The 14,514-nt window shown below is 37.7% G+C and overlaps 1 protein-coding gene across 2 annotated transcripts in view; it reads right to left on the reverse strand.

Annotated features, from left to right (window-relative positions):
- The window catches only part of PLCB1 (phospholipase C beta 1), a 609,995-nt gene that overhangs the window by 390,397 nt on the left and 205,084 nt on the right, over window positions 1-14,514 (reverse strand). For both annotated transcript variants that reach the window (XM_084887439.1, XM_084887438.1), the window contains exon 3: window positions 5,261-5,329. In XM_084887439.1, the coding sequence (XP_084743565.1) occupies window positions 5,261-5,329 (69 nt within the window). The remainder of the gene's footprint in view (window positions 1-5,260; window positions 5,330-14,514) is intronic.

Genomic DNA, 14,514 nt, shown 5'->3' on the forward strand with positions numbered 1-14,514 from the left:
ATAAAATATATTTAATAAAAAGAAGAAGAATATTTACCCAAAGGAAATTAGGAAACACAACAAATCAGTGATTTATTTCTTTTCTTTTGTTGTTGTTTTTGGTTTTTTGGTTTTTTTGAGGGGTGTTTTGTGTGTGTGTGTGTGTTGTTATTTTTATTTTATTTTTTTTGAAAGCCAGTCTCCCAGCTCACCACCAATCCAAAATAGTTAGAGCAGAGTTGTGTGTCTTTTTTGTTCATTGGTATTTTCCCAGTGCCCAGAACAGTGCCTGGCCCTTTGTCAGATCAATAAAGAATGAACAGCCATCATTTCCATATAGGACTTAGGAAAATAGAACCTGATCAATTTTTAATATTTCATTTTACTTTAATCTTCTTATGTGATTCTGGTGACACTATATGTCGCCTCGATTTTAACTGTGACCTGGATATTTGTAAGGAACCTGTATCCAAAGGGACATCACACATCTGAAAGAAGCTTTCTTTTACGAATAAAATGCACTGATTAATTATCAGCTAAGCATATGAAGCAGTTTTCTTTGTCCAAACACAGTTTGAAAGTAAAACTACAGAACTATCCTTCAGTGATATTGCTGCATGCATTGAGAGCTGAATGTCGGCAGCATTTAGCTTCATGGACTAAAAACTGGAAGAGCCTCTAAGCCACCCTAGAATTACTTTCAAGGAGCCTTTTGTTCTTTCTTTTTTTTGTTTGTTTGTATAACTCCTTACCTTGCTTAGAATGTGACCCGATTTTTTAAGTTCACCTGCTTTGCTAAGACTAAGGTAAACCTGCTGGACATGAGTTTTATAATCTATAAGATGGAGTGCCTTGACTTGATTAACTTCTCATTTTAGTTGGAACCCAGCGTCAACAGAATGCATACACCTGCCATCATGTACCTCCCCATCCCCATTTCATAGATGAGAAAGTAGAGGCACAAAATTAAAGAACAACTTTCTTAACCTCTTTAATGGCAGAGCTGACAATGAGTCCATATCTAGCCTTTTTCATTCCCATCTACTTTCAATACATCTAGAGTTGAAATACTTCCTAGGAATTCTGAAGATAAAGGAACTATCTTTGCCAGCAGCATTTCTGCAACCTTTCTGACATGGGCAATAGCAAAACAGTACACTTTGTGCTCTGTGTGACCTAGAACACACACTCAAGTACATGAAAAAAAAATTTCACAAAACACCTTCCTCTACATAAGACACTGATATTTTTCATTCTAGTCAGGCATATTCTATTTGATCAATTCTACACATGAGCCACTAAATTGATCTGGAACCATTAGTAGATCAGAAACAATAGTGATAAACTCTCTTTTTAAACAGCAAAGATCCTTTTGAAATGAAGATCTAGAAAACATGTGTTTACAGCAGTGATTCTTAACCAATATGTGGCATAAAATTTTCAAACATGCAATACCTGACTATTTAGTCAGGGTCACTGAGCTCTTTTCCCGTAGACTGTCAAATAAAACATGACAACAGCCAATGTAGCAATAGCTGTGTGATGTGAATGAATCAAAATTATACTTTTTTTTCAGATTGGTAAAAAAAAAAAAAAAAAAAAAAAAAAAAAAGTAATATATTTTTTGGGTGTGCTGCAGAATTTTGGTAATTAGTTTGTGTGTGCCATGAGATGAAAAAGGTTGAAAATCACTGGTCTATAGCATAGACAGGATGTATTACAATAGCACCTTAACCTCTACCTGTCCCTCATCAGCCTGAGAGGGAGGAAGAAAGAGTGAGAGCTTGAAAGGAAACATTAAAAATACATGTTAGCTTTCAAAGGACAAGTTAGATGTCTTTAACATTTAGCTTTTACATTTGGAGAAAAATCCCCCAGCCGAGCTTCTTTTTTTAAATTTGAGAAATTTTAAAATTGGTAACGTGAACAAAGGCTGTATAGAGAAAATCCTATCTGGAGTTGTATGCATTGTGTTGGGAGTTGACATTTAAAACCCATTAACTGAGTAACGCGTAGAAAGCTTTTCCATTTCTTACAAATGTTACTTCAAATCACAGCAGGCATAGAAAACAGTTCATCTCAACTAGATCATGAATTTTCATATAATAAGAAGCTGTGAAAAACAAAAATAATACAAATGCGTGGATAAATATTTGCGAGGTGCCTGGGTCTTTTCATAAATAATTTCTGCTCCACAAATGGTCTTCTTTTATGGTCTAGGAGCCCCCACAGTAAGCCTTCTAGGCAATCTGTCCTCCTTTACATTGCCTTTCCGCCCTAAGTTTCTAAGCTTTTCTCACCCCATACGGATGCCTTTATGCTTTCTAATTCTCCGCTGCCAGTCCCACTGCTTTCCTTCTAGTCAACATCATGGTCTTCTCTTATTTAGTTTTCCTCCTTGTGCCTTGCACTTCCTTCTGAGAGTTGGTTATACTGCAATCATTTTGGAATACTCCAGAGGGAGCTCCTCTCTCTTTGGTTCCTGCCTTATAGAAATGCTGCTGGGGAAGCCAGGATCTGCCAGAGTAGCCTGCAGAAGAAGCCCCCCTAGAAGGATCTCCAGGCTAGAAGGCATCCCTTCCAGCACGCTGGATGCCAGATTAGTCATGCCTACCTTCATGACATGTTTTGAGCAGCTAAATGCAACTTCACCTAAACCCAGCACGCCCACTGAAATTTTCAATACATTCCAATCATTTTTAATAAATTCTGTTTTTATTTATCCAGTTGAGCTGGGGTTTTCTTTTACAAACTTAAAGATTTTTTAGACTGATATGATTAGCAGCTTATTTCTTCCCAGTCAATCCACAAAACCCATTTCAGCCAAGCCCCTGATCCAATTTCTCTTTATAACAAACTTTTCCAAGTGAAGTGAGCAAAATGAAAACCAAATGTAAATCCAACATAAAGCTTTTAATAATAATATATACAAAAGTAACGACAATAATACCAATAAGAGTGGTTAATATTTCGTGAGGATTTATTATATAGTAGCAATAAGTTAAGGCAGGGGTGCTCAAATGTTGCTGCAAATTTATTTTTCAAAATTGATGTGCATGCCACACTTATATCAATTAAATTCTTCTACCACCAGAATGTGTTGGGTGGAGAACAGGCATCAACATTTTTTTGAAGTTTTCCAGATCTCTTTCCCTTAGATTGTCGAATAGAAAACATGACAACAGCCAATGCAGCAATAGCTGTGTGATGTTCCAGGAACAGATAAATTTAAGAATTCCTCTGCTAAAGGTTTGCTAGTGAATTGTTTTCATTTAATTCTTATAGCAATGATATAAAATACTCATCTATCATCATCATTATCATTATTACTAGTAACAGTATCATGACTTCACCAATGAGGAAGAAATCTGAGATTCCAGAAGGTCACACATAATATGCCACAGAACCCAGCTTGGAAAATAGGACAGTCTATTGAGGTTCTTGAAAACAAGCAAGAAATCGAAAGGGGGAAGACCCAAGAACATGGAAAATCCACAGAGAAAGCAATCTTTGGTGGGAAAGCAGCAAAAGCCAGAGTATTCCGAGTGTCTAAGACTGTCCTCAAGAGACGTATTTTAGGATCTAATAGCAGTTTATCAGCTGAGCACAGCTCTGCTCATTTGTCAACATTCCATAGCCATTTATCAAATCGCATCCATACATGAAGCACCACCGGTAGGCATGCCGGGGGCTGCAATTAAAAAGACTCAAGCCTGAGAAACTCTCCGTGTGGCTGAGGAACTTACTTGGACTCATGATGCCTGGGGCTATGGGTAGGGAAATAAAGTGTAGGCAACCGTCTTGAACAAATATTGAGAATGAAATTTCAAGTCAGGCCAATAAACTTGAATTAAAAGGCAAACTTTATTACAATGTTACCAATATAGCTCTAACAGGCTTACAAGAAACTTGGCTGAAATATTGTTGGGAGAAGAAGAAAAAAATATTCTTTCCTGCACTACAAACTGTGAACAATTTTGAATCATCAACAAACCATTAATGTTACAAAATTGAAAAACTAAACTACTAAAATTCCAGAGATGAATGTAAGCAATATACTGCTTTCACATGAAACACCAATAGTAACTTCCTTGAAAATAACTTTGATTTTTACTTATTTTTCTTTCTCATATTTTCCTATAGAGAATTGTTAACCTCTTTCAGTAATGAAAGCAGTATTTGGGTTCTTGCCCTATGGCAAAATTTTCAAGTAAAGGCTGCAACTGTTATGTATCTGAAGAAGAATAATTACAGGTGACTTTTTTTGTCTTCCTGCTTCGCCAGAGATAAAATAACAATACTCTTTGATTTCAAAGAAACTATTTTGACTTTTAAAGAATAAAACAAAAGTTGCAGGCAGATACTCAAATGGAAAATTGCTAGTTTTATGTCAGTTTCCATGAAAGAGGCAAAAGCTACTGAATGGCATCTGTACTTCCCTATTTGCCAATACTCTCTGTGCTAGAAAAGATGTATTTAAAGAACTAAAATTGGGTTGGGTGCGGGGGGAGATGAATGGTAATGGATGGAAGCTTTACTTGGGATGGTGAACACAATGCAGTATAAGGGTGATGTATTATAGTACTATGCACCCAAAACCTGCATCATTTTGTTAACCAGTGAAACCCCAATTCAATGGTAAATCAACGTATAATGCCATACCCTACCAGATAATCTATGTTAAAAAAAAAAGTAAGTCCCTTATTCAGCATGTTTAAACAACCTTCAAAAAGTAAAGTGCATTGAATATTCCTTCAGTAAGTTTTTCACACCAAAACAAACTGACATTCCACACCACTGCTCCCAAGTCTGCCGGTCTTCACCAGTAACTGTGCAGAAAGAACTCGAACAGCCTTTGGGCTCAACCGATGAAATGATTTCAACTGCAAAGCATTTGAGGTACCAGGTCTAGTTTATCCTGTGTCAAAGATACTATTCCTTCTGCTTAGGAGGTTCAAGAAGTTTTGCAGGCAATTTCAAACACCTTTCAGCTATTTAGAATTCCTCAGTAACGTTAGCATTTTTATTTTATTCAAACAAAAATAAAGAAAAGCCCCCATAGCCAACTGCCTATATATTTGCTCAATGTTTCTGTTTTTTGTTTTTGTTTTTAACAAAAGTGGAAGTGTTGAGGGCATGGCTTCTGGAACGATCAACTGCTTTATTGTGTTTTACAACATCTACAACAGAGGAAATTTTAATTGGGGCAATTAATTGACACTATGACACAGCTAAGTAATCAAGGCCGCATCTGGTGCGGGCATAACGCTCCGCTTCCTACCTTGGGCGCTTTGGCGTGTTTCCCACATCTGGCATCCTTGACAAGGCTGAGATCTAACAGCTCCGTCTCCTGGAAGGCAAAGATGTGAAACTGTTAAGCATCCACATAGATCTCTTTGTTTTCTTTTCTTTGTTTGATCTCTTTTCATTTATATCACTTTAAAAAAATAATATCCTGAGACCTGCCTGAAGATTTCTCAGCAGTTGGGATATTTGTTTCTCTTATACTAATAATTTATTGAATTGCAATGGAAACAAAAAGATAGCGAACTTCTAACTACTCAGGTTACTATACTATATTCTAATATATGTTGTGGGTATAATATGTGTGGTGTAAGCCCCTAATCTATTGTGTAAGGCATTCCTGTGTCCTGATGAATCCAGACTTCCTGTTTTCCTGTTGAAAAAGAATCCTAAGAGTCACTCTGGGTGTAAGTGAGGCCATGTGAGTGGGAAAGGATAAAAGATGATGCTCCTCCCAACAGCTCACAGAATACCCAGCTCACCTGGCCAAGGTAAACAAAATGAATCTGCTTCCCCTAGCCACCTCTACTCAAGCCTTTTGCACACATACCTGATACCTTGATCTTTTCCTTTATTATACATTTTTAAGACCTATAATACACAAGTTACTCTGAAATACAAGACATAATATATGGTTGCTTCTCTGGATGGACTTGCCATCAAATAGAAGACTAAGAAGTGCATTTTCTGAAGATCAAGGAGAAAGTGTCAATGCCAATTTAAAGTTTACTGCTATGGAGGTCAGCAGAGCAAAGAGTTTTCCCCTATTAGCTCAGAGAAAAGTCCCTGAGGAGTGACTGAGCATGGAGAAGGGAGGTGGGGAGAGAGGGGTCTTATTCCAGTCGGAGGGTACAACATCAGCAAAGATCCAGAAGTTTGAGTGGAACCGTGAGGTATCCATGACCTTTATAAACACTTAGAGAAGGAGAACACTGTAGGTGAAAGGGGTAGGGAGGAGAAAAACAGGGAGACATCCAGGAGTAAGAAACAGTAAGAGGAAAGGCATAATGGCAACACAAAAGGGGACTGGCCTGGGCAACATTCATTATTCCATTCCTGGGGCCCTGACCATGTGGAGAAAAGTCTCAGGAGATGACACAGAGAGATGTAACAGCACACCTCTCCGAGGGCTGAAAGGAGGACAAAAACCAGTGCCCTCTCTTCTTTTGCTCATCCTGAACTAGTCTGTTTTTCCCCATTTTTTTAAATTCTTTAACCGATTCCCATTTGTGTGCGATTCTGTGGGAATCCTCCCAAACCCCAAGGTGTGACAGGCAACAAGCCAGCAAGGCATTTGCAGGATAAAATAACGGGTGCCATGGTTCCCCTAAGGCCACGCCATCCACAATATTAAAAATCACCTTATAAATGTTAGAAAACAAGAGTATCAACCACTGGACTCAAGGCTTCACTTAAGCAAATGTAATAAAGTCCTCAGACATGAGGAAATGTTGCTTCTGCTCCAGGTTCTTTACCTCCACAGCAACATCAACCAAAACATTTGTTGGAAGAGGAGATATAAGAACTAAGCTTGAAGACCACGCTGAGTGGCAATTTGAGAAAGGAGAGAGTACAAAGGGAGCGGTGGTTGGAAAAAAGAAGAGAGTGATAGTATGGAGGTAGCACTAATGGAAGAAAATAGAGGAGTTATAAACAACTCTGGAATTTCCATCTTCCTCACTGGGACTCAAAACTTTGGGCAAGATAGTGCATTATGGAGATGTGGGTTTGAGGGACTGGTCCCTCAAACCAACTGAATGTTGCAGTATGTCAGGTGCAGGCTAGGTATTGAAACATATCTCTCTCTCTCTCTCTCTCTCTCTCTCTCTCTCTCTCTCTCTCTCTCTCTCTTTCTCTCTCTCTCTCTCTTTCACACACACACACACACACACACACACACACACACACACACAGAACTGAAACCTGTGTTGAGATGCCCATGCAAAAAACCAATTCTTATACTCTAAAGGAGACATCTCAAGTGTACTGCAGACATGGGACATGAACGGCTATGGCATCTTTTCAGCCAATCTATAAGAATTAGAAGAAATTTTGCAGCCTTACAATTCTGTGTTTGGGGTGGAGATGTCCAAGGAGAGGAAAGAGCAGGAACAAATACTGAGAGGTTACAAGAACTCAGGATACCCAGCCTAGGTGCCTGGAGAGTTAGCACCATCACTCCTAGACTCAGTGGTTGTTAACTGCGTGTTCGCTTTATAATTATTCATAAAATGCTGATGTTTATGTTTAATGCACTTTTCATATATGTTGCATGATGTTTTACATATAGACAAACACACAAACACACACACACACACACACACACACACACAATGCATTTTTCTAATTTTATAGCAACATTCTCTATTCAAGAAAATGCTTCCCAGTTGAACAAACAATAGACGTACATTTTACTTGTTTGTTTATACACACAAAGCCCAAATCGAGTTCACATGGAACTAGATCTTAGCAGGCATCATTATACAGCTTTTATATTACACATAATGAACGCTGTTTTCTACTTTCTGCTCAAGAGGAAATGCTTATTCCCCAAGTCACAGAGGGGTAGTTAATGCCAGCTGCCCGAGGGATTCATTTCAATATCACAAAGACTGAGAAACTCGCCAGCGTATAACACTGTGTGTGCAGGAAAACCTCCACGGGGCACTATCAATGTGGGTAATGTAGCATGGGAAAGACCCGGGTGGGAAATCTGCCTGTGGACTCATTGGGCTAGAAAGTGATGATTAAAATAGTGTCTCCCACTTCTATTAACATGCAGCAGCCACCCCTCTGGGGTTTAACTGCATCCTATTCTCTCCTCCACTAAAAAGAAAATGAGAAACCCAATGCACAGGACCACAAAACTGTTACTTGTGTCATTAAAACTTTTTCTAGGTTAATTTTCTTGTGCAAACTGTTTAAACAAAGCACTCACGCTATTCAAAAGTGGGGAAATGGTCCCTTTTTCAATTCATTTACAAATTACTGTTTTCCAGTTTAAGAAACAAAGGTCATGTGATTTTAAGGAAAAATAGGGGTCTGAATAAGGGCCCTAAAATTACCTAGTTAAGTATTCATCCAGTCATCATACCATGCCCAGCATCAGTTTTATAATCTATAAAATGAGTTTGATCATACTTCTCAGACCTTAGCCTGCATTACAGTCACCTGGGAGACTTAAAATACACATTGACTGATTCAGTTTCTCGTTCAAGGGGACAGGGGCAGCCTGAGAACCTGCATCTCTAATAAGCTCTCAGATGATGCTAATGCTACTTGTATGTAATATTATGTTGTATGAAGAATCTATATCTGTCATTTGTTTGTATATAATAGAACTGTCAAATAAAAACATGACACCTACTGAATATAAAAGCATGCCCAATTTCAGTTTCATTTGACTAAATTGAAGAAAAACTATTGAATGACAAGAGCCACCAACTCCTAAAAAGTGTCATAAGCATCAAATTTTTACCTTATACAAGTAAAAGGTCTCTAGTTATTCAGAAATGTGAGCAGCCACTGAAATCGTTTCATTTGCTGCAAATGCTGTACTATATAACCTTTACATTCTACTTTATAATGTCTTTAGAAAAGCAGTAGAAGGAAATTTTTTGTTCTCTCACTTCAAAGCTCATCCCACAATAGAAAGGGTATTGGGGTCCACAAAGGCTGGACTAATGGAAGAACAATGAACTAACATACCCCCTTTATTCTCAAGGTACACAATGCCCATCCTTAGGAGTTCACACTCCTAGCCCTGCTCTCCCCCACCCCCCCCCCCACAATATATCCAATTGAAGTGTTGACAAATGACAAACTTCCCTTTTCTCAGTACTCATAAAGGTGAATCAACAGTAATCAAGAGTTTATTTTTGACATTTTGAATGAGTGATGAGAGAATTGAGATAAGCAAGCTAAGGAGTGACTATAATTGACTCTGCTGTTGACTATTCAGCAGAAAGATTTTAATCCATCAGCTACAAGCACACTGTGAGGTACATGAGCCATGAAATGCACTGCAACCTCAAGGAAGAATACAATTCAAAACTCAAATCTTTTCCAGAATACCTATTTCAATGCTAAATTCCATTAGCTGCCAGTATAATAACGTGCTTCAGATTCACACAATATATAATCAGAGCAGCAATTACAGTCATAAACATTTCACAAGGAAGATATTAATGGCTGGATGTATATGTGGGCGGGGGGGGGGGGGGCGTGATTATCCATAAGTTGTTCAATCTCCATTTACCAAAAGTAGAAGACATTAATATGTTTTACTGACAGTTAAACCTCCCTAAAATACTCAAAATTGAAAAGCACTATCTTCTAGTCCTCACAGTGGAGGGATTTAATTTAAAGAGAAGCAGATGGCATAAACAACTCATTGTTCTTAGCTTTAGCCCACCTCCTAGGAAGAGAAAAATATGTGTAGGTACTTTTCCAAATAAAACACCCCTGTGCTCTGCTTCACTTGGTCTGGTTTCCTTTGTTCCCTCGCCTTGATTTCTGTCTTCCCCTCCACAATCTGCACTCGAGTCTCAGTGTACAAAACACCAATGGAAATGAGATTATCAATAACAATCACACCAGAGAAAAGAGAACAGCAACACATCCGAATTTCTTTAAACAAACAAACCTAGCATAAGTATAGTGCAAATTTCATCGAACAAGGAGGCAGAAAACTTAACTTAGAATTGTCATTTGGAATCTACGCATTATTAAGCAAGTCACCACAGATGTCTGTGCCTTCTATGCTACTTTGTCAAAGAGAGATGCAGATGCCAGCAACGCCTTCCTCATTGGGCGGCTGTTAAATCAACTGAGATAGCAAACTAACATCTCCACTTAGCCAGCAGGGAGAACTACAGACAGATACATTGTGAGGCTTATGATATTTCCAATTCCAAGTGAGAGAGAAGAGATCCTAGTAGAAAAGCAAAAAACCGGTAGGTAAAGAATCTAACCAATTGGCCCTAACCGGTTTGGCTTAATGGATAGAGCATCAGCCTGTGGACTGAAGGGTCCCGGGTTCGATTCTAGTCAAAGGTATGTACCTTGGTTGCGGGCACATCCCCAGTAGGAGCTGTGCAGGAGGCAGCTGATCTATGTTTCTAACTCTATCCCTCTCCCTTCCTCTCTGTAAAAAATCAATAAAATATATATATATTTTTAAATAACCTAACCAATTGAATATGGCAGAGATGATGGGCTCTCACTCCCATCAGTATGTTACCCTTGATGGCAAATGTGAAGGAATGTTGCAGGTTTAGGGTCCAATTAGATGACTTAAATTCAACCTCAAGAGAGATGAAACTTTCAGGAGAGGATCTAGAAGTGAGAGTTTTGAAGCAGTGGAGATGCTAGCCTGATGACTATGTTGTTTATTGCCTATGAAAAGGGAAGTCCGCTAGGAGCTAAGGGCCTCCATCTTACCATGACAAAGCACGAAATTGTGACAACAACCTGAATGAGGTTGGAAGAACTCCACCTGCAGATGAAAAGCAGCCTTGCAGACACCTTTAAGGCAGCCTTCCGGGGACCCTAAGCAGGTAAAACCCTGCCCCATTCAAACTGTAAGATAATAAATGTGTGTTGTCTTTGTAGTACCTTGTTCTACAGCAATAGATAACTTATACGGGGCCCCAATTGTGTCCAAGTGCTAACGTATTTAATTAGAAGGGAATGGGATGAATTTATATAGCTTGGCACTCTAACTCAGCATAAAAATGACTGCAATGCTGCTATCTTTCTTAAACATATCCATCATGAAACAATTATTATAACTGAATCATAGAATTTTGAACTGGAAAATATTTCAGATGAGGAAATTGAGTGCCAGAGAAAATATATCAATTGTCCCAAATCACTGAAACTGGGCACAGGATAGAAAAATAATTCATTTATTTTCAGATGTAATTTTTGCCCTAAAAAATTATTTTTTAGTATTGATAAAATAGCAGGAGTATTAACTGAGTAATACAAATGGAAGAAGGAGCACATGTCTTTGTTTATGTATAAGAAAAGCCACCTGGATAAATAGAATGCAATGCTAGTGCCCTGTTTTGGCTCAGCGGATAGAGTGTTGGCTGAAAGGTCCCAGATTCTATACTGGTCAAGGGCATGTACCTTGGTTGTGGGTACATCCCCAGTTGGAGGTGTGCAGGAGACAAATGAATGACGTTTCTCACTCTCTATCTCTCTCCCTTTCTCTCTGTAAAAAATCAATTAAAAAAATGTATTTTTAAAAAATGCAATGCTAGCTTCCAACGGCTGTGTCTCCAAAAGGCAATGTAAATTGTATTGGCAAATTTCTAGTTAATTTTTTTTCTTTGTAGATAAACAGAAAGATAGTTCAACCTCCGGTTATGCAATAGTCGAATTTCTTCCTTCTTAACCTTCTTCTCTAGCTCCCTGAGAAACTTTTATATATTCATCTAAGTATGAAAGTTGCTGAAGTTGAAAGTTAATGCGGCTAAGCATAAAATTATATCCATAGCAACAGAGCTTTATTAAGATATAGAATTAATAAAACAATTATAATAGCATTTATGCTTATAACCTGATGCATCTATGACTGTGGGAAGAACAATTTCCGAAGTCCTGAGTATATTATATCTGAAAATAGCTTCTTGCAATTTTTAAAAAAATAATGAATGAAAAGCATGTGAAATTTAAAAGGATAGTAATTGGCTATACTTTAACCTTATTTGATTGATATAAAAACTGAGAGAAAAGGTTTCATAATCACTATGACAAATATATATTAAAAAGGACAGATATCAGGAATATATTGGATATTATAACCAATATGCTTTAATTTCCTAGTATTTGGTTGTTATTTATTAAAAGGCATCTTATGAAGGGATTCACTGCATTTTTATGAATAAATAATGACATTGTATTGTTTAAGGTTTCAGAGGTGTGTTTTTTTTATTGTAACTATAATGATAAAGAATACATTGCCACAGTTTTCTATAAGTCTGTACTCAGCAAAAGTCTTCATTTCAGGCTAATCAGATTATCTAGAAACAGCATCCATCATTTGACAAATAGTTTCATAAATGCTGGAAACTGGATGAGCACAGAATTCGATTTCCATAAAAGGTCTCTTGAAAAGAAACATGGAAATTATATCAATTAATCAGGCAAATAAGCTATTTCCACTTGAAAAGACTAGATGATTTAAACTTAGCAAGTTTTTCCCTTTAAGTCATTGAAAATATTATCTATGGACTATACAGACTTTACTATGGCTGAATAGCCAGCCAAGCTTTTATACCTGGCAGCACAAGCTGCTTCTACCTCCTTAATCTTAACCTTAATGCAGTATTCGAGGATACCATTAATCTGCCTACATGGCTTAAATTCTTTAATTTCTAAAGACCAGTGGTTCTCAAATCGTGGTCCCTGAACCAATAGCATCAGCATCAACATCACATAGGAACATGTGAAAAATGCAAATTCTCAGGCCCTACCCTAGACCTACTAAATCAGAATCTCTGGTAGGACCCAGAAATCTATTTCAATTAAGATAAAAGTGATTCACATGTAATCTTAAATTTGAGAACCTGTGTCCTAGATATTAATTGGAGATAACAGCTGCCCTTGAAGAAGGCTAATTCACCAGGGCTAGAATTCGTTGTAGGACATCGGATAAGCTGCCTAGATCCATTCAAGAAATAACTAAATTGGAGCCCTGAAAGCAATTGAGAACTGATAGTAAGACAGTTGATGAAAAGTCTTCTTCAGACTAATGTGTTTGTCAGTAGCATCAATATCACTGTAAACTGAAGCAGCTATTTCATATGGGCCCCAGGAGGATAGACAAAGTCAAGGAGAGATTCTAAAGATTCTTTGGCCTATTTTCAAATGTCCTGATTCAACCCCTGTGGATGAGACACCTGGGCTGACAACTGATGTGTTTCCTTTTCTCTTTAATCACACAGTCATGACGTGTTTGGTGACGTCAAGTATTTCTGAGGTATACAATAATGGCACTTATCCATTCCTTTCCTAATAGTCACTTTGCAATATCCATTCAGATAGTCTCATGTTCCTCCTTTTCCTATTTACTCCAACATGCATCACAAATTTTTCTACCCAAATGTTTTAATGTTGGTCTGCCATGGCACTCGCTGTGTTCTAGCAAACACAAGATTTAAAAAAATATTAGTGCCTCAAGGACAGTCTAAAGCTTTTTTGTTCTAAAACCTATGATTTATGGAAATGAAACAATACACTTTTGAATGACCAATGAGTCAAAGAAATCAAAAGGGAAATTAGAAAATATGGAGAGGAAAAAAAAAAAGGAACAATATACCAAAACTTATGGGATGCAGCAAAAGCAGCAACCCCAGAATTTGATGATCTTTTAACCTCACTTAAAGTCCTGAACATAAAAGGAATTAAGCTATCTTCCAAAATTAGATATTTTAAGTTGATAAATGTGCATGAATGTCTTTTTCTTTTCTCTTCAAGAGAACTTGCTTCTTAATATCATTTTTGGCTTTCTGGCTAGGCAATAGGAATATAATCATTTTTTTTCCAATGCTAATTTATAAGGATGACTGGCTGTGTCTATGGGGAGTATGGTACTTAATGAATCTTATGGAGAAGAATACTCACAGGGTCAATCAACAAATCATCCTCAGTGCCCTGCCTATGTGCTGTATATTCACCAAAAGTAAACCCCTTTTCATTCAACTGTTGATCAACCTCTACACATAATGCAAACACACACAATGTATATCATAAACTATAAATGAGTCACTTGGGTGGCGTGGCTCAGTAGTTGAGTGTGGGCCTATGAACCAGGAGGTCACAGTTCAATTCCCAGTCAGGGCACATGCCCAGGTTCCACACTTAATCACCAGTTTGGGGCTTTCATGAGGCAGCTGGTCAATGGTTTTTCTCTCATAATTGATACTTCTATCTCTCTCTCCCTCTTCCTTCCTCTATGAAATCAATACATACATACATACATACATATATATATATATATATATATATATATGTGTGTGTGTGTGTGTGTGTGTGTGTATGTATATGTATAATACTTTAAATGTGTTAAAATATTCATTGAATTTAGGGCCGTTTTCCAGTTACTTGGGAAATTTTCATAAAGCTCCTGTAAGAAACTATGGCCACCTGGATCCCTGCTAATTCCCTTTCCAGATACCCATCCCCCAGTGTGCTTACTTCCCTCCGAACAATTGACATCTA

The sequence above is a fragment of the Pipistrellus hanaki genome (assembly GCF_964339955.1).
Source record: "Pipistrellus hanaki genome assembly, chromosome: 6".
Lineage (NCBI taxonomy): Eukaryota > Metazoa > Chordata > Mammalia > Chiroptera > Vespertilionidae > Pipistrellus > Pipistrellus hanaki.